The following is a 22,056-nucleotide window of genomic DNA, read 5'->3' on the forward strand; positions in this document are numbered from 1 at the left end:
TGGAGGGGAGCGGGTGAAGAGGGGGTGCAAGGCGCCAGCTTTTGCTTTGTCCTCAGCCAGCCTCCTGCTCCTTCAGCCTCATGTTAGGCTCCGTGCTCAGCAGGAGTCTGCTTGAGATTCTCTCCCTCTGCCCCTCCCCAACTTGCACATGCATGCTGGTACTCTCTCTTTCTCCTACCCCCCCCCCAATAAATAAATAAATCTTAAGAAAGAAAAGAAGAGAAGAAAAAGGAAAAGAAAAACTCATAATCATTCTCTATCCTGCGGAAAATGTGTATCTTCTGTTGCTACTTACTCTGTGTTTTACTGAAATACCACGTTGTTTTGCATACGGATAGACTATTTACAAGATTTTATTTTCTATACTTGCGTGCTGTATTCCAATAGAGATGCATTTTATGTCGTTCAGTCTGGTCCACACATAAGGTATGAATCAAACAGAGGCAAATTACCCTTGGAAAATTCCTCAAATTGACTGGATAACAGAGTAGACATGGTTTTGCATATAATATCAAAATTTTGCAATCTGTAGGCTGGATTCCAAAGGAGAGCAAGTCCAAAGTAAGGGTAGTATAGAAAGAGGAAAACTTGAATGTAGGCATGGCCGTATGGTTAAACCGTTCGCTTGTAAGTTAGCAAGGTACTCCTTCCATAGAATGCCTAACACTGGATGGCGGAAGAATTTCAATGGGTGCTCCTGCTTCACTTTGGGGAGGGAGGATGTTACTCCATTCCATTTAAATATGAATCCTCTGTGATGTTAACAGATCTCATCTGACCTCTTTGTCTTTATGAGAGGAAACATCACAGCGTGGCCTCTTCTTTGGAGGGTAAGGGGCTGAGGGGTGAATATCTACAGAACTAGGGTTCCAGTCCAGTGTGAAAACATGCCAATCAGAAAGTGCCAGAAAGAGACACGGGCAGACATTTGAGAATTTGGGATGGCAGAAATAATTCTTCACTCATTAAGGCATTAGGGAAGATTGGACCTTCTTGATTTGTGCGGAGTGATCCAGTCACTATCCTATAAAATCTTATGATCAAAAAACAAGCCTGTGCTATAAATAGATCCACTAAATTCATTGCCAGCTTCCTGTCGTGGTCATCTGTGATACTCCCCTGAAAAGTGGGGCTTTTTAATCAGAGGTTTAACTTTCCAAAGTTCCAGCCACATCAGATGAAACATCAAAAGGAAACCCAGTTCACCTCAAACATACCTTTGATTGTAAACAAGTACTTTTATTAATTTTTACTCTTAGTTTTTATTTTTCAGGTTTTCTTTCATGCTTCCAGTCATTTTGGTTTTTTCCTCAAAAGCATTAGGTTGGGGGATTAACCCTAATGCTGGGTGGATAAACTGGCCTTCCCGAGGGAATAGTTCTGTCATTCTGAAGAGCAGTTAACACTTTTGTCCCTGTCCCTAAAAAGAAATAGTACAGGTCCTTGTTTTGTAAAAACTAACATAGAAGCTCCTCCAAAAAGTATGTCTTTCCAACCATATGTTTTCATCTTTCGTTGTCTGAGGAGATTTTTGACAAAATGTTGCTTGATCAAACCAGTCAGCATAAAATTATATTTGCGATGTTGAGACTGATACATGAAAATATTACTCTTCTTCAGAGAGAATGCTTAGCCAATCATAGAAGCTTAAAGAGAAATTTGCATGCTCGAAAGGGAATTGACACTTCCAGAAGGTCACAGCCCCTGTGCCCGAGTTGTTTGGATGAATGCAAACATACTTGTTTCCTGTTTCCATGCAGCTTCCATAGTGATTGGCAAATGGTGGTGTGAGATGGAGCCTTGTCTAGAAGGAGAAGAGTGTAAGACATTACCTGATAATTCCGGATGGATGTGCGCTACAGGCAATAAAATTAAGACCACAAGAGTAAGTGGATTTCTTTCAAATGTTGCATGCATGTTACCCACTGTATTGTTTGCCTTTGGGTTCTACAAACTGCCCCAGAGAAGCTTTGAACAGGAGATAAAAAAAGCCTTTCCCTGACAGAAAACATTCTTAAACATTCATATCGGTGTCCATCCATCAACAAGAAGTTGGAGATTGAACCTGACTTTTCCATACTGAGCACTTCAGTGTTTCTGTGACTGGCTCATAAATAAGGCTGGGGTGTCATAGCCAAAGGGAAGAGAGACAGTAATTATTCAAATAATTCAGCCAACAACTGTGGTGCTCAAAAGAGATTATAAAATAAAGGTCTTGCCTAACTCATCCAGATGGTTTGCTGAGAAAAACTGCATTTAAGTACAGCCATGTTCTATAGGTCTTTCAAAGATTTAGTTGATGATTTTTTTAAAGAAGTGAAAGGTTTTTGTGATGTGAATTTTCATTCCTTGTTTTCTGTGGTAAAATAAGGAGTTACCTTCAAAATACAAAACAACCTGCATAGGGAGGCCGACCAACTCATCAGAATTGGTGTTGTGATGGCAGGTTAGAGGGCCCCGGCCAGGCCAGCCATTGACCCTGTAGATATTAGATCATAGGACAATGTGGGAGTACTAAAGGGGGAGGAAGGGTTGCTTGGAGCATTTAAGACAGCATTTATTCAACATTAACAGAACAATGTTAATATTTTAACACGTGTCTATTACACATATCTGTATCATGTGACCATGAGCCCTGTTACATGTGTATGTATTTTAATGCATTGGGTATTGTTGAAAGCAAGCACGACTACTTAGAAATTCCAACATATTGAATTTGAGCCTTCCAAAAAGGGTGACTCAAATTTAAAAGGACATCCCTGATTCCCGCCCCCATATAATGACGTTATCCTTTCAAGATCTTCCTTCTCGACGTTATTCTTTCAAGAAATAAAACTGATAGTTGCAGCCTTGTGATGCAGAAAACATCATACCTTATAAAACCTGTTTTAGATATAAAAATAAATAGAGAATCTTTGCATATCAAATTTAGTTGCCAGTATTGGCCACAATAAGCAGTAAATGGTTATACCTCCTTGGCTCATGGCCAGGAGAGGTTCCTGATCATCCTACCTGTTAACATGCATTTTCGTGCACCTGAGACACTCAGCATGGATTATCATATTTCAGTTCAAAGAAACACCCTCAGGAGAGATTATTCGAAATGAACCCAGTTCATGACCTTCACCTCCAGAAACCATCTTCATTAACGGACGAAGCATGGATTTCAGGTTTCCCTTTTCAGGTTACATTTTGCCTGAAACTAATTCTACTAACCCATCTGAAGATGCTCTCACAAGTCGGTTTTCAGCTACTCTGAATCATGACCGGTACGACTGGAATTCGATCACCATTATTTCAAGCTGGTTGCTGACATGTTTTCTGCCAAATCTCTATTTCCTCTTTCAAATGATAACTGATCTCCCTTTATTGAACATAAGCCCTGATCCCATGGTTCCTCCAGACCTGAAACTTGGTAAAGAACAATAGCACAAGTCCAATTATTTCAGGATTTAAGTATGTGAAATTCCAAGGGTACCAACTAGAGGACTCTTTGGAAGACAGAATATAAATAAACAAAACACAGAAATGTTAATGCTACTTTTTATGACTGTAATTTTCTTTGATTTGGCCTCTGTAGAGTGTATTTTAAAACATATTATAAATACCTCCTAGACATTTTCTGTTCTTCCCGAAGTACAGTGCAGGTCTGTTCACAGCAATAGAGGCTGGAGAGTACTGTGTTTGCTACTGTCCTGGGTGGGATGAATGCAACCAAGACCGTTGAGTGTACAAGAGAAGTAAATCACCCACACAGTTGGTTTGAAAGCAGAGGATGTACCTGTTCTAATGTGTGCATCCATTTCAAGTGAGGAAACAAGAGACTGCTCTATAGCCGTGTGAGCAACACACCACTCAACTAATAAACGTCCACACTGTCTTTAGAGAAGGAAAAAAGGAAACACTAGGAAAATACCTTTTAACACCTTGAGAAGACCCAGACACTACTACTGACTTAGTTATTTCCTCTACTTCCTTGCAAAGAAATTCACAGTGAAATACACACTTTTAAACACAAAGGCACAATTAAGTGCAGCTAATACATAAAGGAACTTTCCCTTCTATATAAATAATGGCACGCTGACACCAGTCCTTAAATTATGTGCTCCAAAATAGGTTTTATATTAATTTTTCTATTTTGCCCTGTTTGTTTGTCCCAGTCAGAGTAGAAATATGCCTACATACTTCAAATATTGCCTCTGGTAGTTTAACATTTAAAACAGTTCGATATTCAGATGTACTTTAATTATGAGTCATAGGCTTTCATTGTTCTGTTCTTATCTAAGAGGTAAACTTTAGGATAAAAAAAATCAAGTTCTTAAAGTAAGAAGAAAAATAAAATCAACTCTTTGGTTCTTATGTGCAAGGCTTATTCAAAGAGAGTGCTCTTAGGGGGAAAAAAAAACATAAAAGAAAAAAAAGAAGAAGAAGAAACACGCCCAGCTTGTTAATGGCAATAGAGAGTTACCTTCCTACTGTTAATTTTTTAAAATAACTCCAATATGAAGAGATTTGCAAGATAGAGTCCTGAATATCACTTTTCCTTATATAGGTTTTTTTCAAAACCTTGCTATTATGAGTTATTTCCTAAATAATCATTCCAACTCAAAATTCTCAGCAGTCTGTGAAATATAGATAAACAAAATATATTTCAAAGTGTGATCTAATTCAGAGGTTCGTCATGCTCATTTTTAAGGAGGATGGAGAGTAGAAAGTCATTGTTTCATTTAAAGGACCAAATATTGCAGAATGGGAACTAGCCAGGGTAATGGGACACAATCTGAAGGAAAACCCTGGGATAATTAGATTTAGATGATAATATAACCTATAGAGGGAAGGAGAAAAGATAAGTAGAAGCCAGCATAGGCTTCCCTTTCAGGAGATTGGAAAGAATAAAACTTAGGGAAAGGGAAAGCTTCCTGAATGTCATTTTACAGAGAAAAAATAGTCACTCCTGAGAAGTTTTCCAAAATTCAGCAGGGGGTACAGTAAAGCTGGTGACAGAAACCCTCCTGGAAAGAAGTCTGGTACATCTGGGTGAAGCCTCCAGGCTAAATTTTAATCCTATTCCCACTTAACCGTCCCTTCAATTGTTTCATTAAAATTGCTTTGTTAGTAGTCTGTGGCAAGACACACCAATTCAGATATTGACAAAAAATCTTTTCTTATGGTTTTAGAAACCTATTGGTTTATTTCTTTCTTTTAAACTTATATATCCAAAACATAAGTTTGAAAGGTGGTGACACTATTGGAAAATTGGCTCTGTAGATTCTGAATTTGCCAATCTCCAAAAATTAGTTGAGCTAATTCCCTATAATAAGTATTTTATGTAATATATACAAAATAATAAGGTGTAATATAGTATAATGTGTATTTTAAAAAAAGAAATTGGGGACACTGCATCCAATGCATTCAGGAATAAATGTATACTCTGTATATTCAGGAATGATGCCTTAATTTAGAAAGCTAGACTTTTCCCTGGAGAAAATAAGTTGTTTGACAATGCTGTAATAATTCACATGTAAAAAGTGAACATTCATCGTTTGGGATCATAATGAGGAAGGGAATAAAATGAGGAGAAAACTAAAGGTGCTTGGAAGGAAAAATCAGCAGATTAAAATAATAGAGCATAATCTGGTATAATATCTGGGAACATATCAAGCAACTTTGGATTTCCTTCAACTCAGTATGTTAGTGTCTTTCAGACTAATGAGATAATCAGCAGTTAGATTTGCACAATGTAGAGTCAAGTTCCCTTTCCCTAAAACGGTGTTAGCAGACCTCAGACTGCACACCTAACCACAATGGGTATCTTGTCAAATTGATGATTTACACAAATCCACTACAGTCATTTGTCCACACCCTACCGGACCCATCCTCCTAATGGCAGCTCTGACTTTGCATATCTCCATCCATTCTCATCAGCCAGTTCTTTTTATACTACAGAAGAGTAATGTAACAGCTTGGATAGATCCCAGCTTTATCCCTCAAAATTCCACTGGGTCTGAAGTGTTATGAAAGCCTATACAATCCCGATGTCCAGACCATTTTGCATGAACTATCTTTAAGGGAGAAGGGTAAGAAGGTGGGCAGGAGTGGGGTGTGCAGGGTGGGTGGATCGGGAAATTGCAGGAGGGAAAAATAAATCAATTTATGTTGTCAAAATTGCCCCTGGGTTAGAGTGAATGATTCATTTATTTAACCAATAAATATATTTTAACCTCTTCTATCTAAAGTTAGTGTAGTCAAGTTTGGGGGATGGAATGGTGGGTATGACCAATCTCCTGTTCTTCCATGGAGGATAGGATCTAAGGTTGGAGGGGTGGGGCGGAATGGCAATTCAATACAGACAAAAGACAGGCAATTCCATTTCAGTTTTGCAAATGTCACTTTCCCTCTTCCTTTGATGAAGAAGACAGTGGAAACAGGAGGTGATAAATAGTACTGGAATATGAGAAACCAAAGTTTGGAAGAATCTGTTAGTCATATGGAGAGGATAAAAATTTAAATGTGTGAAGATTTCTGATACGTGCTGCCCCTAGTGCAACCAACTTTTGAAAGCCAACTTTTATTACTGTTCCTACCCAACCCTGAAAGCTTTTCATGGACTCCACCCCTGGACTCAGAACACTCAATTCCTAGACTATAAAGAACTTAGAGATGTAAAAAAAAAGAAAAGAAAAGAAACAAACAAACAAAAAACTTAGAGATGATGAAGAAAAATACCTATGTCCTAAAACTCTAAAGTAGAAACTTCAACTCTCTTAGAATCATCATTTCTGCCCCACACCAGTGATTCTCTGTGCATGCATTTTTTTTGAACATTAAAGTCTTTGGGACCATATTCAAATATATTAAGTAGCATCCTAAGTTGTAACAGTTCGCTCTCAGTTGCCCTTGAGTGCCATGTCATTGAGAGGAAGAGTTCCTCATCCTACAAGAGTCTTCTGTGTTCCTAAGAAAATGTGTTCTAACCTTGGCAGTGACTTTACCTCATGCCACCCCCCCTACATGATACAGCAGGCCAACTTGACAAGGCCATTGAATGACTTACTTAGTTCAAATTCTCATCAAACAGACATGGGACTAACTACATAACTTGAAGGGCCCAAGGCAAAAATGACAACAGGCTTCTTGCTCAAAAATAAGTAGTAATTTCAAGACCGCAGTAGCAGGTCATTAAATGAAGTGTGAGGGCCTGTTCAGCACCAGGGTTTGTGTAACACTGGGTAGGTCACGTGCCTGTGAATCCAGTCATGGTTATTCATTGCTCCCAGAGCCTATCTCCTCAGCTGTGGCAAAATAAGTGTAATGAATTGATAAAAATACGATGGCCTGTCAGTGTGCTTTTTGATCACCATTTGAGAACTACAGTTCTAGACTAACATTTTTGGCTTCAGAGCACTTGAAAGAAGCAACATACTATAAATTCAAGATGTCCTCATTTTCTGCCTATTCACCTTTCTTTATGCCTTCATCTCATTCTTTTCTCCCTGAAATTTCTTTCTTTCTTTGGTTTCAGATCCACCCAAGAACCTAATGGAAGCATTTGTTATAGAAGCAAAGGAAAACCACCTCTGCGGAAAACACATTTTAAGAATTTAAAACATCTTATACGTTACAAGCCAAATGGATTTCTTATTTGCACTTTGACTGGTTAACAGATAATCACAGTGCTTTTACTGTGTGTCATGAAGTATTCTATAGTGAGAAGACCCCACGCTTTTGGCAACACCATGGGAAGTGGGTTTAAAAAAAAAAAGGGTTTTCTCAATGAAAATTTTTGGGATTACGAAGAACGATCAACTATCTTCTAATTTGGATCTATAGTTCCTTTGTACCATTTTAAATATATGTATATATATAATATTTTGAAATATTATATATTCTCTTCAAGAAATGAACAATACCACAGTTTGAGACGGCTGGTGTACCTCTTTGAGTTTGGATATTTTGTTTTGTTTTGTCGCAATTTCTTTTTTGATTGGCAAGGAAGAAGACATGTGCCCTTTTGAAATTTCAGCATGGTACTCACAGTGGAAGGCCAGCTACAGGTGGACTCCTGGAATCTGAGGCATCATAACAATACTGAATCGAGAGCTTCCTTCTGTTTCTACCAGATGGCCCAAGGAAGCACATTGTCCTGTTTTATTGCTTTCTACCCTGTGCAATATTAGCATGCAAGCTTGGCTTACATAACCATACTTTATATTCAATTGATATATAATAACCATTCTAACCTCTTCCAGGAAAGTATTTTTAGAACTACTAGCTTTTCCACAGATAAGACAATGAGGATTCTTGAGGAAGCTACTCCACCATGCTATTAAGACTCTGGCAAAATTATGGTAGAATATGGATCCCTGTATTAATAAGTTCTGTAAATACGATGTCTTAAGGCTTTGTATAGCTGTCCTAGACTGCAGAAATGTCCTCCGATTAAATCCAAAGTCTGGCATCATTAAGTACATAGTGCTGTAGCAACAAGTCTTATCATGGCACCTCTTTCTATGTTTGATTTGCTTTTTCCAAGAGGATTCAGATCTCTTCTGGTGAGACAGGAAGACCATTAAAGCAATTAAATTCCAGAATGATCTATGTGACCAAATGCTGGACAGCCCTATTAAAGTGGTAAATAACTTCTTTCTAAACCTACTTGTCCTCTTTATTTGCCATGTATTTGTCCTGAGTCAGCCTTAGCCAAATCCAGAGAACACCCTGCTTAGAGACTTGTAGTCAGCCAGAATTTTTTCCGTGAGGTCTTTGCTGCCATCACAGCCAATATTTCTAATCCCAGTATTTTGAAAATCAGAAATTCGTTACTATTACTGCTGTGTACATAGCCCGCAAGATGAAATGTCAAATCCCATGATTGGGTTCCTCTACTGGTCACTTGATTGAGACATATGGGGCTCACTTCTCAAAAAAGACATTTTTCTCCATATTTTCTTTTTAAAACTTACTCATATGATGATTATAGAAAGGAAATACTATTTATTATCTACCGGGATAGCATAATAATACCAAACATTCCTGTTACTTAACCTAGCATATGGCAAGTATATCTGATTTTTTCTCCAAAGCCTTCTCTCTAGAATACATGTGGTTAGGACCTCTTACTACATCGCCAGCACAAGTGGTCCCCTAGTGGGGATTTTTAAAGGTAAACCTTGGGTGAAATCCAGAGGTTCCTTCATGTCTGCCGATATAGCTTGAAGTGTGATTGAATATGTAAATACTCTAATCGGATAGATTGACTCTGAATATTGAATGCCTATAAAAAGCACACAGAAATGGAAATAGACTCCTAATTGCAAAATCTAGGTTTTCCAAATACCTTCACAAACTTTGCCAGAAGATAGCATAAAAATCCATACAGCAAAATCAGAATCCCGTGAATTTATGGTCCACATTCATGTACCAAAGAATATATTAGCAAATGACTTCCACTTGTAAACTTCAGAGAGAAACCTGAAATCCTGAATTCAAAAAAATGATCTGGAATGGTAATTCTCAAAATGGGGAGGAAAAAAAATGTCCATAATCAAATACATTGGGGGAAAGTTTTTAAATAAAATAAAACAGAAATATTTACTGGGGAAATTTTCAGAGCCTTTAATACACCAAACATGATGTACATCTCCAAGAAAGACTAAAACATGCATTGCCAAGTCAAGAGTTTCCAGAATCTAGACATGTAAGGTGGTTACTTAACTAATGGATGGTATGTCACTGCTTAATTTCTGTGAGAGGATATATTCACGGCCTTGTCACATCTTCAGTTTTTTCAATAGAACCAGAAATCTGGATTTTTATATAAAATCTCCTAACATTCTTCAGTAAGATTAACTAATATGAGATGTTTGCCATTACAAATTGTACTAGCATTATTATTGCCTCCAAATTCCCTGGTCATGTGGCCTTTTCAAGGAGATGAGTATTTCCTGGAATATTCTTTTAAAAGCATCGGTCCTGAATGAAAATCCAATGGAAAAAAAAAAAAAAGAATATTCTCTTTTCTATGGCCTCACGCATACAGACACTTCTCATAATTTATGATACATGGAGCTTACAGCTTCTCCCATTCTGTAACCAGAGCCTGTAAGTCAATGAAAGAGTTAGTCTAGAGGCCCAGGTCTGCCAATTTATTTCCTAGTGTTCACTTCATGCAATAACATCCCTTGAAAAGACCTAGAAGAAGAGAAAAGGGAGAAAAAGACTACATCAGAATCAGGCAACCATCCAATAAAACAGTGCAAATATTTGTAAATGTCATCAAATTCAATTTGGATTCATCAAGGCCCTTATACAAATGTGTGAACCATCAAGTTGTATTTAAATTGGACCCATCTCAGTTAAGGGACTCAGTAGCTACTCCGTGCCTACATCTGTTGTTGAAAAAGTTTTATCATGTTATTGCTGGAAATAAAGAGCTCGGTGTGGTATGACTGATAATGACTTTAAGCTTGTACATCAGGTGTGACACTGTTCTAACATACTTAGAGCCAATGGAAAGGGTTTCATCCAGAGCCCGTCTCTTGGTAAAACGGAAAATGTGGTTCATTTCGTAAGACAGGTTTTTGAGTTAGGTAAAGCTTATTTGTTGACTTGTGTGTGTGTGTGTGTGTGTGTGTGTGTGTGTGTGTGATTAGATTTATCTATTAATGGATTTGGCAAGCATGCTGAGAAGTTTTACTACGAGACTTTTTTCTGTTATCAAATGATGAAGAATGTTTTCACCAACACAAAAATTCAACATCATTTTCTGATCAAATCCAGCGTAACTTTCACAAAGCAATACAGTGGTTTTCTATAGTGCAGTATATTATACCAACCTGCCATTGTCACTGATTTAAGTTATGAAGGGTATGAAAATTGTTTATATGAGGAGATCCACACATTCCTCGCCTACGTAGGATATGTACTCCCTCCTGGAAGGTTAAATGTCAAATCATAATACTAGTTTTTCTTTTAATTAAGCTTCACACTTCCATTTCAGAATCTATTAAGGTTTACCTGACAAAGAAGTATACGATTTCCCTTTTCATGAGCTGTCTGCTTTCCAAATAAAAGATTTAGTGTCTAGGAAATTCTAGGGCTCAAGCCACCTCCATCAAGTGTATAAATATAAGAAAATAGGATATAAGATATATTAAGAAAAGTGAGGGCTCTGGACTAGGGAAAACAGTGGTAGAATCAGAAGGCTTAGTGCCCACGGGCATCATACAAAGTGATAAAATAGAATCATGTTCACACTTCAAAGAAAATTAAAGAGAAAATCATTAATTCCTTGTGCAGGCATACGTACACACACACCACACACACACACACACACACACACACACATCTCCTGTTAAAGATTTAAAACTTTTAGGTAGAATAAGAGGGCTTTTTTTTTCCTTGAAAAGGTCTTAGGGGCATATCAGGAGATGTTGTGACATGTTCTCACATCATTGGTCTGCAAAGCGTTCTCATTTATTTATCTATTCGTTATTTAGTTTGCTTCACGTTTCACCACGTGTTAAGCTCTCATTTTTTTGTCTTGGCAGCTAGTTGTATTATTTAAAAAAATAATAACTACTGATTATCAAACATGAAAGCTGGGACCCCAGTCCTAACAGACTGGTTTATAGATCAGGTGGCATACAGGCAGCCCTAACTCCCACCTGTTCGGAGAAGCTGTAACCTGAGAGTACACTCACACGCATGTGCCGAGGGAACTCTGGGGCCAGACTTGCCTCAAGACAGTGGTGTCAGGAGCCTGAGTGTCTCAGTCTGTTAAACATCTGTCTTCAGCTCACGTCTGCTTCAGCCGAGGTCATGATTCCACAGTCCCGGGATCGAGTCCCCGATCAGGCTCCCAGTGAGTAGCCTGCTTTTCCCTCTCTCTCCTTCCCTTTTCAGCAGCTAGCATTGGTTCCAGAATATTATTATCCTGTAGGGTTAGGGAGCCAGGGTGGCCCAGTTCTTCTGTTTTATTTGTTGTTGTGGTGGCGGTGGTGGTTGTTATTTTGGGAAAATCCAGAAACCTATCTAACATTTTCTCAAAATGTTAGATATTTATAACCCATTGAATTTGCATTAAAAGAAAAGGGCTAACAACTCTGTTTCACCCATGAAATGCCAGTTTGAATGAAACCATCCAGTGAAATACAAGTCTAGCCTAACATTGCATTATTCTCTTGGATTTGTGTCTTTGCGTACATCCTCCGCTGGTAGAAAAACCAATGGAGTTAGAACTTGTTTGACGTTCACTGCACTTAACCTGCAGACTATCGTACTTTTCCACTGAGAACTCTGGGGGCATCGATCCACCTCAACTGTCCTCAACTGGGGGCATGCCATGGTTACAAAAAGGGGTCAGCCCCTGGCTAGAGTGAAGTTAATTGATTAAACTTCCATAGATTCCAACCTGGGGGTCACAAGCTGGTGTGGGAGCAAAATTTAGGGACTGGGAAGAGACAGTATGAAGTCAGCAGAACCCACCAGTTGGTGCTAATAGATATGAGAAGCTTGTACATTTAGTTTAAAGAATGTTACAAACTGGCTGCCCAATTGGAATGGCCTTTTCTCCCTGCTTTCACGTTCCAAAGATACCTTCCCACATATGCAAATTCATGACTTCTTTGTCCCCTGAGCTGGATCCTCCTCCAGATCTAGAAGCTCTCAAGGTTTCTCACCCCTCCCCCACCCACCATTTCTCTCTCTCTCTCTCTCTCTCTGACACACACACCCCACCTCCCCAACCCTCCCACCCCCCTGAAACATTTCTTCTTCTCTCTTTCACATTTCAGGCTGATAAAGGACTATATTCATTGCAAAGAGCCCCAAGATTATGAGCTAGTACAGCCCCCAACCCCCTCCCCAAAGATTCAAATCCTCGTTTTCTACTTATAACCTAGAAAAGCCTAAACTCTCTGAGTTTTCATGTATATAAAATGGAGATCGTGCCCCAAATTTAAAGGTTATGGGAGAATGAGGGAAATAGAGAAAGTGGAAATATGTTATAAATGGAAAGCAGCAGGTAAGCTATGGTGGTTGTGCTCTTCTCAGATTCCCATGATTCTGTGTCACCTAGACATTCCATGTCAATGCTAGCCCCACCGAAGGCAAACAAAAAAAGAAACTTGGGTAACTAACAGCCAAAATATGATTTCATGTTCTCTTGCTAGAACGCTCAAGGACTAAACTGATCTTTCTCAACTTTGTGGGATTTGCCATTTGCCATTACCACTGCTAATGTTTTTAAGCCACTGGAAAATGTCAATATAACTTACTTTCAAGCGTTGGCATTGGCACAAGCAAGTAATTGCATGTGGGAGAAGGCACCTTGCTGGTGTCCAGACTGTTTATCCAGATCTTGAATTGCTAATGACCTGAACCATCTGCTGTGTAAGACAATTTTCAGCAACTACACAATGTCATTACCTGGCTACTTTTTCCCCACATCTGGTCTCTTGTCATTCAGACTATTGTCCTACCGGATTCCTATGTGAACCCTTGTTATGGCAGAGGCATGACTTTTCATTGTCTGCTCTTACAGCTAGCACAGCGACAGAGACTGCTTTCACTCATTCATTCACTCCATTCAATTACCAAGAACCTGCTGAGTGGTTACTATGTGTCAGGCACAGTACTAGATACTGAGATAACTCCAGAGTTTACATCATTCTAGGGGAAATAGACAAAAAACAGTGAACAAGTAACCATAAATCATGATAAAAGACATGCAAAAGGAGCCACAAAAGTAAATAATGGAAGGGAAACATGAGCTTGGGGAGGAGAAGCAGGAAGTGTCTCTTGAAGGAGGTGGAACTAAGAACTAGACGGTAGCAGGAAACAGCCATGCAGAGACCCAAACAGGGAGTGAGGGTGAGCGAGGGTGAGCAGTGTGGGTGTTGCAGGTGGCTGAATTAGTATATGCCAAGGCCTCAGCCAAGGAGAATTTCTAAGTATCTGCAAGCCTGAAGCAAAGTCTCTGTCAAATCAGAGTAGTTAGAGCAAAGTGGCATGAGTTTGGAGAAGTAAACTTGGAGTCAGATCATGGGGCTACACAAAAAATTCGAGTTTTGTCTAAACTGTGGCAGGAAGAGATGAAAAAAGGTTTTTAGCCAGTGACACAATCTAATTTATACACCAGAAAATATTGGTGTCCATCTGGATCCTGTCCTTGGTCCTATACATGTGCAGGGTAGACCAGATGTCTCAGGGAATTAGGAGAGCAACCATCAACCAGTGGCAGATGAAACTTGATGTACAAATTTCCCAGCTTCCTCATTCTCAGGTGGGACAACTCTGAGGGTTGTTCTACATCATGACCGTCAAGTAGAACTTTCTGTACTGTGAAAATGTTCTTGATCTGAGCTCTCCGTTATGGTAGCCACCTGTAGCTGTTGAGCACTTGAAAATGTGTCACCTGTGACACAGGAAATAATTTTTATTTTTATTTAATTTTATTAACTTAATAGACAGCAACATGCTGCTAATGGCTATCTTATGGGACACCACAGTTCTATTCAGTCTCTGAGTTGTGCCAAATGAGATTGAGACCCAGCTGCCCCAAACCTGCTCATAAACATACATTTTGGGGGTTCACTTCATTCCTGTCTCATGTCCTTGTTTCCTTATCAGTGCTTCCTATATTCATCTCCCAAATAAACTACTTGCATTAAAATCCCTGTCTCAGGGCCTTCTTATGGACAGACCCACCTAAGGCAATGTTAAGGTGACCACTCTATTCCAAGAGAGCAAAAAGATAGGATAGGCACACAAGTGGAACTGAAGGGACCAGTAAGGAGGTTTTTGTTTTTGTTTTGTTTTGTTTTAAGATTTTATTTATTTATTTAACAGAAAGAGATCACAAGTAGGCAGAGAGGCAGGCAGAGAGAGAGAGGAGGAAACAGGCTCTCCACAGAGCAGAGAGCCCGCTGTGGGGCTCGATCCCAGGACCCTGGGATCATGACCCGAGCCAAAGGCAGAGGCTTTAACCCACTGAGCCACCCAGGCGCCCCAGTAAGGAGGGTTTTTATACTATTTAGTAAACGTAAATTACTATTTAGTAATAGTTTTTTATACTATTTAGAAAATGGAACACTTTCCTGTCACAAACTAGGCACAGATCAGTGAATTCTTCTTTCCCTTTTATGGAGAAGCTGAGAGTTTACATTCAGGTCTCAACTACATCCATTGATTCCATTTCATAGGCTTATCTATCCAAGGCCATCTTGATGAGCCAAGAGTAAGCCTGGGCTGCATCTCATAAAAGTAAGTCATAATGAGAAAGCTTTCTGTCCCTTCTGATTTGACCTACCTCATTGTCAATGAACAAAGTTTAATTGAATTGTTAATGAGAAAATTTTAATTCATCTCTAATCCTAGTATTTCTTTCACCAAATGGTAAAACAAGTATGGCATTCTAGAAAATCCAAAAAACCCTAATTTCAATCCCCAATTAGGGAATCATTAACACTTCTTACAGAGGTTCTCACAAATGACCTTCTGTGCAGACAACACCAAATCATCCCAAAAGGATAAAATGGTAGCCTAAAATGCCAGTGTAGAAATTTAAGGGCATAAGTGAAAGATCTAGGAAAGTCACATAATCAGGAAAGTCTGTATAAGAATGACAGAGATCTCTAAGAATATCATTACAAAGGCTAAATGAATTAAGGACTAACATCGACTTCCAGAAATAGTAAGGTCACCCTAAAAAGCATCTTGTAGCTATGTTCAAAGCTAGTAGGACAAATCTGCCTAAACCAGGAATGTATAGGTGATAAAAAATTTAGGGTTTTCTCTCAAGCAACTGTTTTATTTCTCTTTTCATTTTCCTTTGTTAATAAAATTATCTAGTGTCTAAAACATCAGAATGGAATATTGTTCAGAAAGAAATAAATTCAAGAGATTTGTAACAGAGCATCTAGCTCTCCCCAGTTGTTCAAGTGTCCTGTGTGCCATGATCATGGGAGGGGGATAACTCTGTTTTGTACTATTTATTGATTTCTTTAGTGTAAATACTCTCACCCTGGCTGATTTCAAGCTACCATGCACCATTGACTCCCACAGCCAGTGAGAGCCAGCTCCAGCATATCACCATCTCTGAGAGAGAATCACGAAACTTTCAAATTTCTGAACTATCAAAAAATGACCTCCCTAGTGACAGGAAATTTTGAGGTACCTGGGAGAGGCACCCATATGGGTTAAGTATAGCTATAATTGTTAAAAAGAAGAAGTGAGTTCTTAAAAGTAAAGACCAGTGACCCTGAGGCCAGCCCAGGGCAGGATTCTGCAGTAGATGATTTAAGTGATTTCTGTGAATAGTTAGGCAAGCAGTGATCACCAGGAGCCAACTTGCATTAACCAGGGAAAAAAAGTCCTGTCAGACACCTTTTTCATTGACCTTTAATTGTTCATTGACCTTTCGTTGTTCTTTAACCAATCTGAAAGATTTCAAGACATTGATGACCACAGTATGTCCAGATTTTAACAAGGTATGAGTTTTTGGCCAAGAATTGGCAAACTACGGCCCTCACAGTAAATCTGTCCTGCTGTCTGTTTTTGTAAATAAAGTTTTATTGTAACATAGCCACGTTTACATATTGGCTACAGCTACACTTGAGCTACAACAACAGTTGAACAGTTGGTGCTGCAGAGATCTTATGGCTCAGAAAGCCTAAAATATCTACTACTGGGCCCTTTATGAAGTTTGCTGGCCCCTAGTCTATCATGGAAAAGTCTGGATGATAGGAAAAGTTCATGCAAGCTCATAACCACAATGAATATCCATATTCAAAGGTTTCTAATTCATGGAACGATTGTATCCTGGAGAAATACTTCTGGTAGCAGAAAAGCGAGTTCTGTCTGGGCTGTGTCCTGTGCCTTGTTTTATGATTAACCACACAGAGGAGAGTATTGACAGTATGCAGGCCAGTCTTGCAGATGGTCCAAAATCAAAGTGGTCATTGAGAAAGTAGGATGGTTAAATCAAGTTCAAGCAAATAGGTAGGTAGAGGAAAGCAGTTTTGTTGGTGAGGAACAGTCAAAGGATATGAACTTTAGATTTGTGAGAAAGAATAAGTAGATGAAGAATGAAAGGTGTACTTAAATATTGAAAGTTCTCTCATTTAGAAAAGGATAAAATTAGGGATGCCTGGGTGGCTCAGTTGGTTTGACGACTGTCTTCGGCTCAGGTCATGATCCCGGAGTCCCAGGATCGAATCCCACATCGGGCTCCCAGCTCCATGGGGAGTCTGCTTCTCCCTCTGACCTTCTCCTCACTCATGCTCTCTCTCACTGTCTCTCTCTCTCAAATAAATAAATAAAATCTTAAAAAAAAAAAAAAAGAAAAGGATAAAATTAGTTTCTAAAGAGTGCATGGAATTTATAATTTTAAAAGATTTTATTTATTTATTTGAGAGAAAGAGTGTGTGCATGAGGTGGGGAGGGGCAGAGGGAGAAGAACAATCAGACTCCCTGCCAAGTGGGGCTTGATCCCAGGACTCTGAGATCACAACCTGAGCCAAGTTAGATGATTAGCCTGTTGAGCCATCCAGGTGCCCCAGAGTGCATGGATATATAACTAAATATATTTCAGTTAAAACAAGAACAATTTACTTGATAGGTTTTTCACAGTAGGTAGTGATTCTCTTGTTGTGAAGGGTGTTCAAACAGATGAGAACTCTTAGGAGTTCTGTAGGAGGATTTGTGCCTGAACAATCTCGTACTTCTCAGAATTTGTGATGATCTAAGTCTTCTAGGGTTAGGGTTAGGGTTAGGGTTAGAGAATTAGAGATCTTTGATAATATCAGATTCTTACGATGCGAGAAATTCTCAAGTTCTCGAGAGCAACTAACACTGCCTATATCCAAATGGCTTGGTTTGGATGTACAGATGTCCCTTAACTGTCCCCAAAGTATTGCTCACCAGGGAAAACAGGTCCTCCTTCCCAGCTTCAATGGTATCAGTTTCTTCAAAGTCAATTAGCAAGCAAGTCCATGCCACTCCTACCCAATGGGTTACACCAATGATGAGGTGATGATGGAAAGGACTTGGAATCAGAGGAATTTTCTAAGAAACCAGCAGCCCTTTGTTAGGGAGCGGGGCTAGAATCTCAGTCAGGTATAACCTCAACTGCAAGGATGAACCGATCAGAAGTTTAATCACAGGGAAGCAGACCAAAAACAAAGCCACCGAAACCAAAATGTTTGAAGGTAGGGATTGGTTCAAAGATGTAAAACTGAGCAAGCAGTATTTTAGCCAGGGATGTCTCCACTACCATTTACAATGGTTTGGCAGATGATTGTTATCCTCTCATTATCTACCAGATTTAGAGGCAATAACACATTTGAGTAGTGGGATAGTCAATATATGAAAATTCATCTGGACAGAATCTCTCAACTCTATTTCATCTCCCCATTTTAACTTATGCTACTTATGATCTCTGTGCTCTTTCCAGATACGTCTAAATAAAAGACCATCAGATACTTCTTTGTTCTGGGAGGAAGTTTTGTTTTGGGAGAAAATTATTAAATGAGAATAATCAGTGCGAACTCGGAGGTGCTACATCCATCGTTGATTCATTTTTCATTGTGGTACATTTACCCGGAGTCCAGCAACAAACTGCCCCAAATATTCCAAAGTGCGAAACAAAGCTCCATGCTTGCAAATGCCATCAAAGAAATGTGGGCCCTATGTCAGAAGGACATCACCCTACAAAATAATCTCTTTACAATCCTGCCCTAATACAATGTTTGTCAACCCTGCAAGATCAAATGCCCCCTTAGGATGTCATCTAAGCCTCCTGAAATGAAATTCATGGATAATATAAATTCCCTATACATGTAATTCCAAAAAGTTAATGTAATTCACAAGTATAATATAAAAGATATCTGCAAGAAAATTGACTTATAATAAACTAATATTTATTTTACTCTGTAAGTGCTCTAGCACATAATGTTAGAAGACATAATGAAATACATAAAGATTTGAACACACTTCTAATGACAAAATTTGGATTTAAGAAGTAAAATTTATTCAGATATGGTTGACGTATTATATTTTAAATTATAGACTAAGCAAAACTGTGTGTGTACAAATATTTTAAAATACAGATGAAGTAACAGATATGGTGTACTTACATAAAGCCAAGAATGCAACATCTATAAATAAAAACCAAAACAAATGGGTTTATTGCTGACTCAAATCCATAATCCATATTCCTAGCACTAATATGATTTTTCTGGAATGGTGACTAATTCTTGACCAAGTTCAGAACAAACCAGAACAATCCTTCCCCATGTACATGTCAGTTACACTCCCGAGTAATTTTAGTGTGTATCAAAATCATGTCCACACAGATGTCCATCACTTTATGAATGGATAAAACAAAATGTGGCTCATCTATACATGTCACTGAATGTCACTGAACCCTAAAAAGGAATCCGGTGTTGATACATGCTCCAACATGGAAAACACGGGAAAACACGGGGCTGAGTCAAAGAAACCAGACACCAAAGGTCACGTATCCTGTGATTCTATCTCTATGAAATGTCCAGAATGGACAAGTCTCTAGAGAAAGAAAAGAGGTGGGTCAGTTTCCAGGAGCTGGAGGGAAGCGGGGAGGAGAGAATGGCGGCTAGTTTGTTGTTTGGGATTGATGACAATTGTCTGGAACTAGTTAGTAGCAATGCACAACCTTTCTCTTTTCTTTTCTTTTCTTTTTTTAGTATCATGGATACACAATGTTACATTAGTTTCAGGTGTACAACATAGTGATTCATCATCTGTAAATATTATGCTCTGTTCACTACAAGTGTAAACTGTCATCTAGGTATACAACCTTTGGAATATACTTAAAACCATTGACTTGTTCACTGCTTTAGAAGGTGACTGCGTGGCTCAGTCCATTAAGCATCTTGCCTTCAGCTCAGGTCATGATCCCCAGGTCCTGGGATTGAACCCTGTGTTGGGCTTCTTGCTCAGTGGAGACCTGCTTCTCTCTCTCCCTCTGCCACTCCCCCTGTTTGTGCTCTCTCTCTCTCTCAAAATAAATAAATAAATTTTTAAAAATCTTTAAAAGGGTGAATTTTATGGAATGCCAATTATGCCTCAGGTTTTTGAAAGCATACAAAAATTTCTCTTTTTGTGTCTGAGTTCACTTCTGGGCCCAGATCATTTAAAACAGATTTTTCACTTCCACTAATGTTCACTGTGACATTAATAATGCTTTGAGACAATAATTCTGCCTTAAGCAGAAACATCTCATGCACTTTTTGGCACATACGGTCTCTCCCTGCTCACCACGTATTAGCAGCCGCCCACAATCCCTGTAGCCACCAAGAAACCATTGCACAGGGGTGCCTGGGCGGCTTAGTCGGTTAAGCGGCTGCCTTCGGCTCCGGTCGTGATCCCAGCGTCCTGGGATTGAGTCCCCCATCGGACTCCTTGATCTGCAGGGAGCCTGCTTCTCCTTCTGCCTCTGCCTGCCACTCTGCCTGCCTGTACTCTATCTCTCTGACAAGTAAATAAATAAAATATTTTTAAAAAAAGAAAGAAAGAAAATAAACTATTGCACAAATTTCCACGTGGCCCGTGAGGGTAAGTGAAGTATTGCCTTGTTGAGAACGACAATCATAAATGCATGCAAAAATAATTCAGACGTATAAATACTTGGCACCACACACTGCTGGCTTTCGAACCCACTGACAGCACTTGCCGCCACTTAAAGACCACTTCGAGGCCTGTTCAAGCTGCATCTGTTGGTCCTTTCTCCGACTTCTCCCTCCTTTTCTACCCAACTTTTAAGACAACAGTGCAAAATATACTCCTCTCCAGTGACCTGTGAAATGTTTGCAGGTTTCTGTTTGGATTTCTTTTTCTCAAATACATATTATTCAGATATGCGGTGTTTTTCAGAATTTGCAGCATCTCAAGATTCAGTAATGAGGGACACGTGGGTGGCTCATTCTTAGAGCCTCCGCCTTCAACTCAGGTCATGATCCCAGGGTCCTGGAAGGGAGCCCTGCCTCAGGTTCCTGGTTCTCCCTCTCCTACTCCCGCTGCTTGTGTTCCCTCTCTCGCTGTGCCTCTCTGTCAAATAAATAAAATCTTAAAAAAAAAAAAAAAAAAAAAAAAAGATCCGGTAATGATACGTGTCTCAGAAGGACTTTAACAACTTTATAGTTCTGTGGTGCTTTGAGGTAGAGGGTGAAAAAGCAAAATAACACAACAACAACAAAAAACCCAAAGCTTCAAAGCTATTTAGGATTTTTTTTCTTGTTTCTCCGGGATTTTTTATTCTTGCTTGTTTTTCTCCATTTAACACAGCAGTTAAGAAAGCCTCGAGGCATGGGAAGGGCTTCAAATGTGCATCGGAGTAGCTGACGGCTTGCTGGGTTGTAACACCATCATGGGCTGCTGGCACCACAAAAAGCAGCCAAGAATCTTTTCAGTTTTTCTTTTCTCAAATTGGCTCCTTCCAAGTGCTGAAGGCTTAAAACTGGGATCTCAGTCAGTGATTCCTAAACCGAGTTTTGGTACACACAAGGATGTCTCTAATGGTTGCGAGGAGAGTCAAAAACTTTCCAAATACGTGATTTTTATTGACAGTCTTTTTCAAAATAAAATATGCCCCCAGAGTAACATAGAAAAGGTGTACAACGCGACCCAGACTTTCTCAAAAATACCGTCACAGGCTGTTGGTCACTGGCTGATATCTGCCTGAGTGTGCTTTCTGCAGGCTCCTACGAACCATTGTCTCTTATGGGGTGGGATTTTAATGAGATAATTATTCAGCTTACACATTGACTATAATCTCAAAGAGAGGAGAAGTGAAGGCATTTTATTCAAAAATATCCTAAACACCAAAGAGGATTTTGAAATCCCAGAGTAGGATTACGTATCTTCTATTTTTCAGGATCATTCCATTTGGCTTCCTAATATAAAACTTGGCAAATTCTACAACTGGAAATAAAAACTTTTTGTCAAATATTTTAATCTCAGCATAACATTAATTCTCTCTTTGAATAAAGTGAAATCTAGCTTTATGTTCACATTTAT

At 39.1% G+C, this 22,056-nt stretch overlaps 1 protein-coding gene across 1 annotated transcript in view; it reads left to right on the top strand.

Annotated features, from left to right (window-relative positions):
- Window positions 1-7,641, top strand: part of TAFA1 (TAFA chemokine like family member 1) — a 507,466-nt gene extending 499,825 nt beyond the window's left edge. The window contains exons 3-4 of the mRNA XM_059387870.1: window positions 1,761-1,885; window positions 7,523-7,641. Of these exons, the coding sequence (XP_059243853.1) occupies window positions 1,761-1,885; window positions 7,523-7,540 (143 nt within the window). The 3' untranslated portion in view covers window positions 7,541-7,641. The remainder of the gene's footprint in view (window positions 1-1,760; window positions 1,886-7,522) is intronic.
- Window positions 7,642-22,056: the final 14,415 nt, after the last annotated feature.

This window comes from Mustela nigripes, chromosome 2 (genome assembly GCF_022355385.1).
Source record: "Mustela nigripes isolate SB6536 chromosome 2, MUSNIG.SB6536, whole genome shotgun sequence".
Taxonomy (NCBI): Eukaryota; Metazoa; Chordata; class Mammalia; order Carnivora; family Mustelidae; genus Mustela; species Mustela nigripes.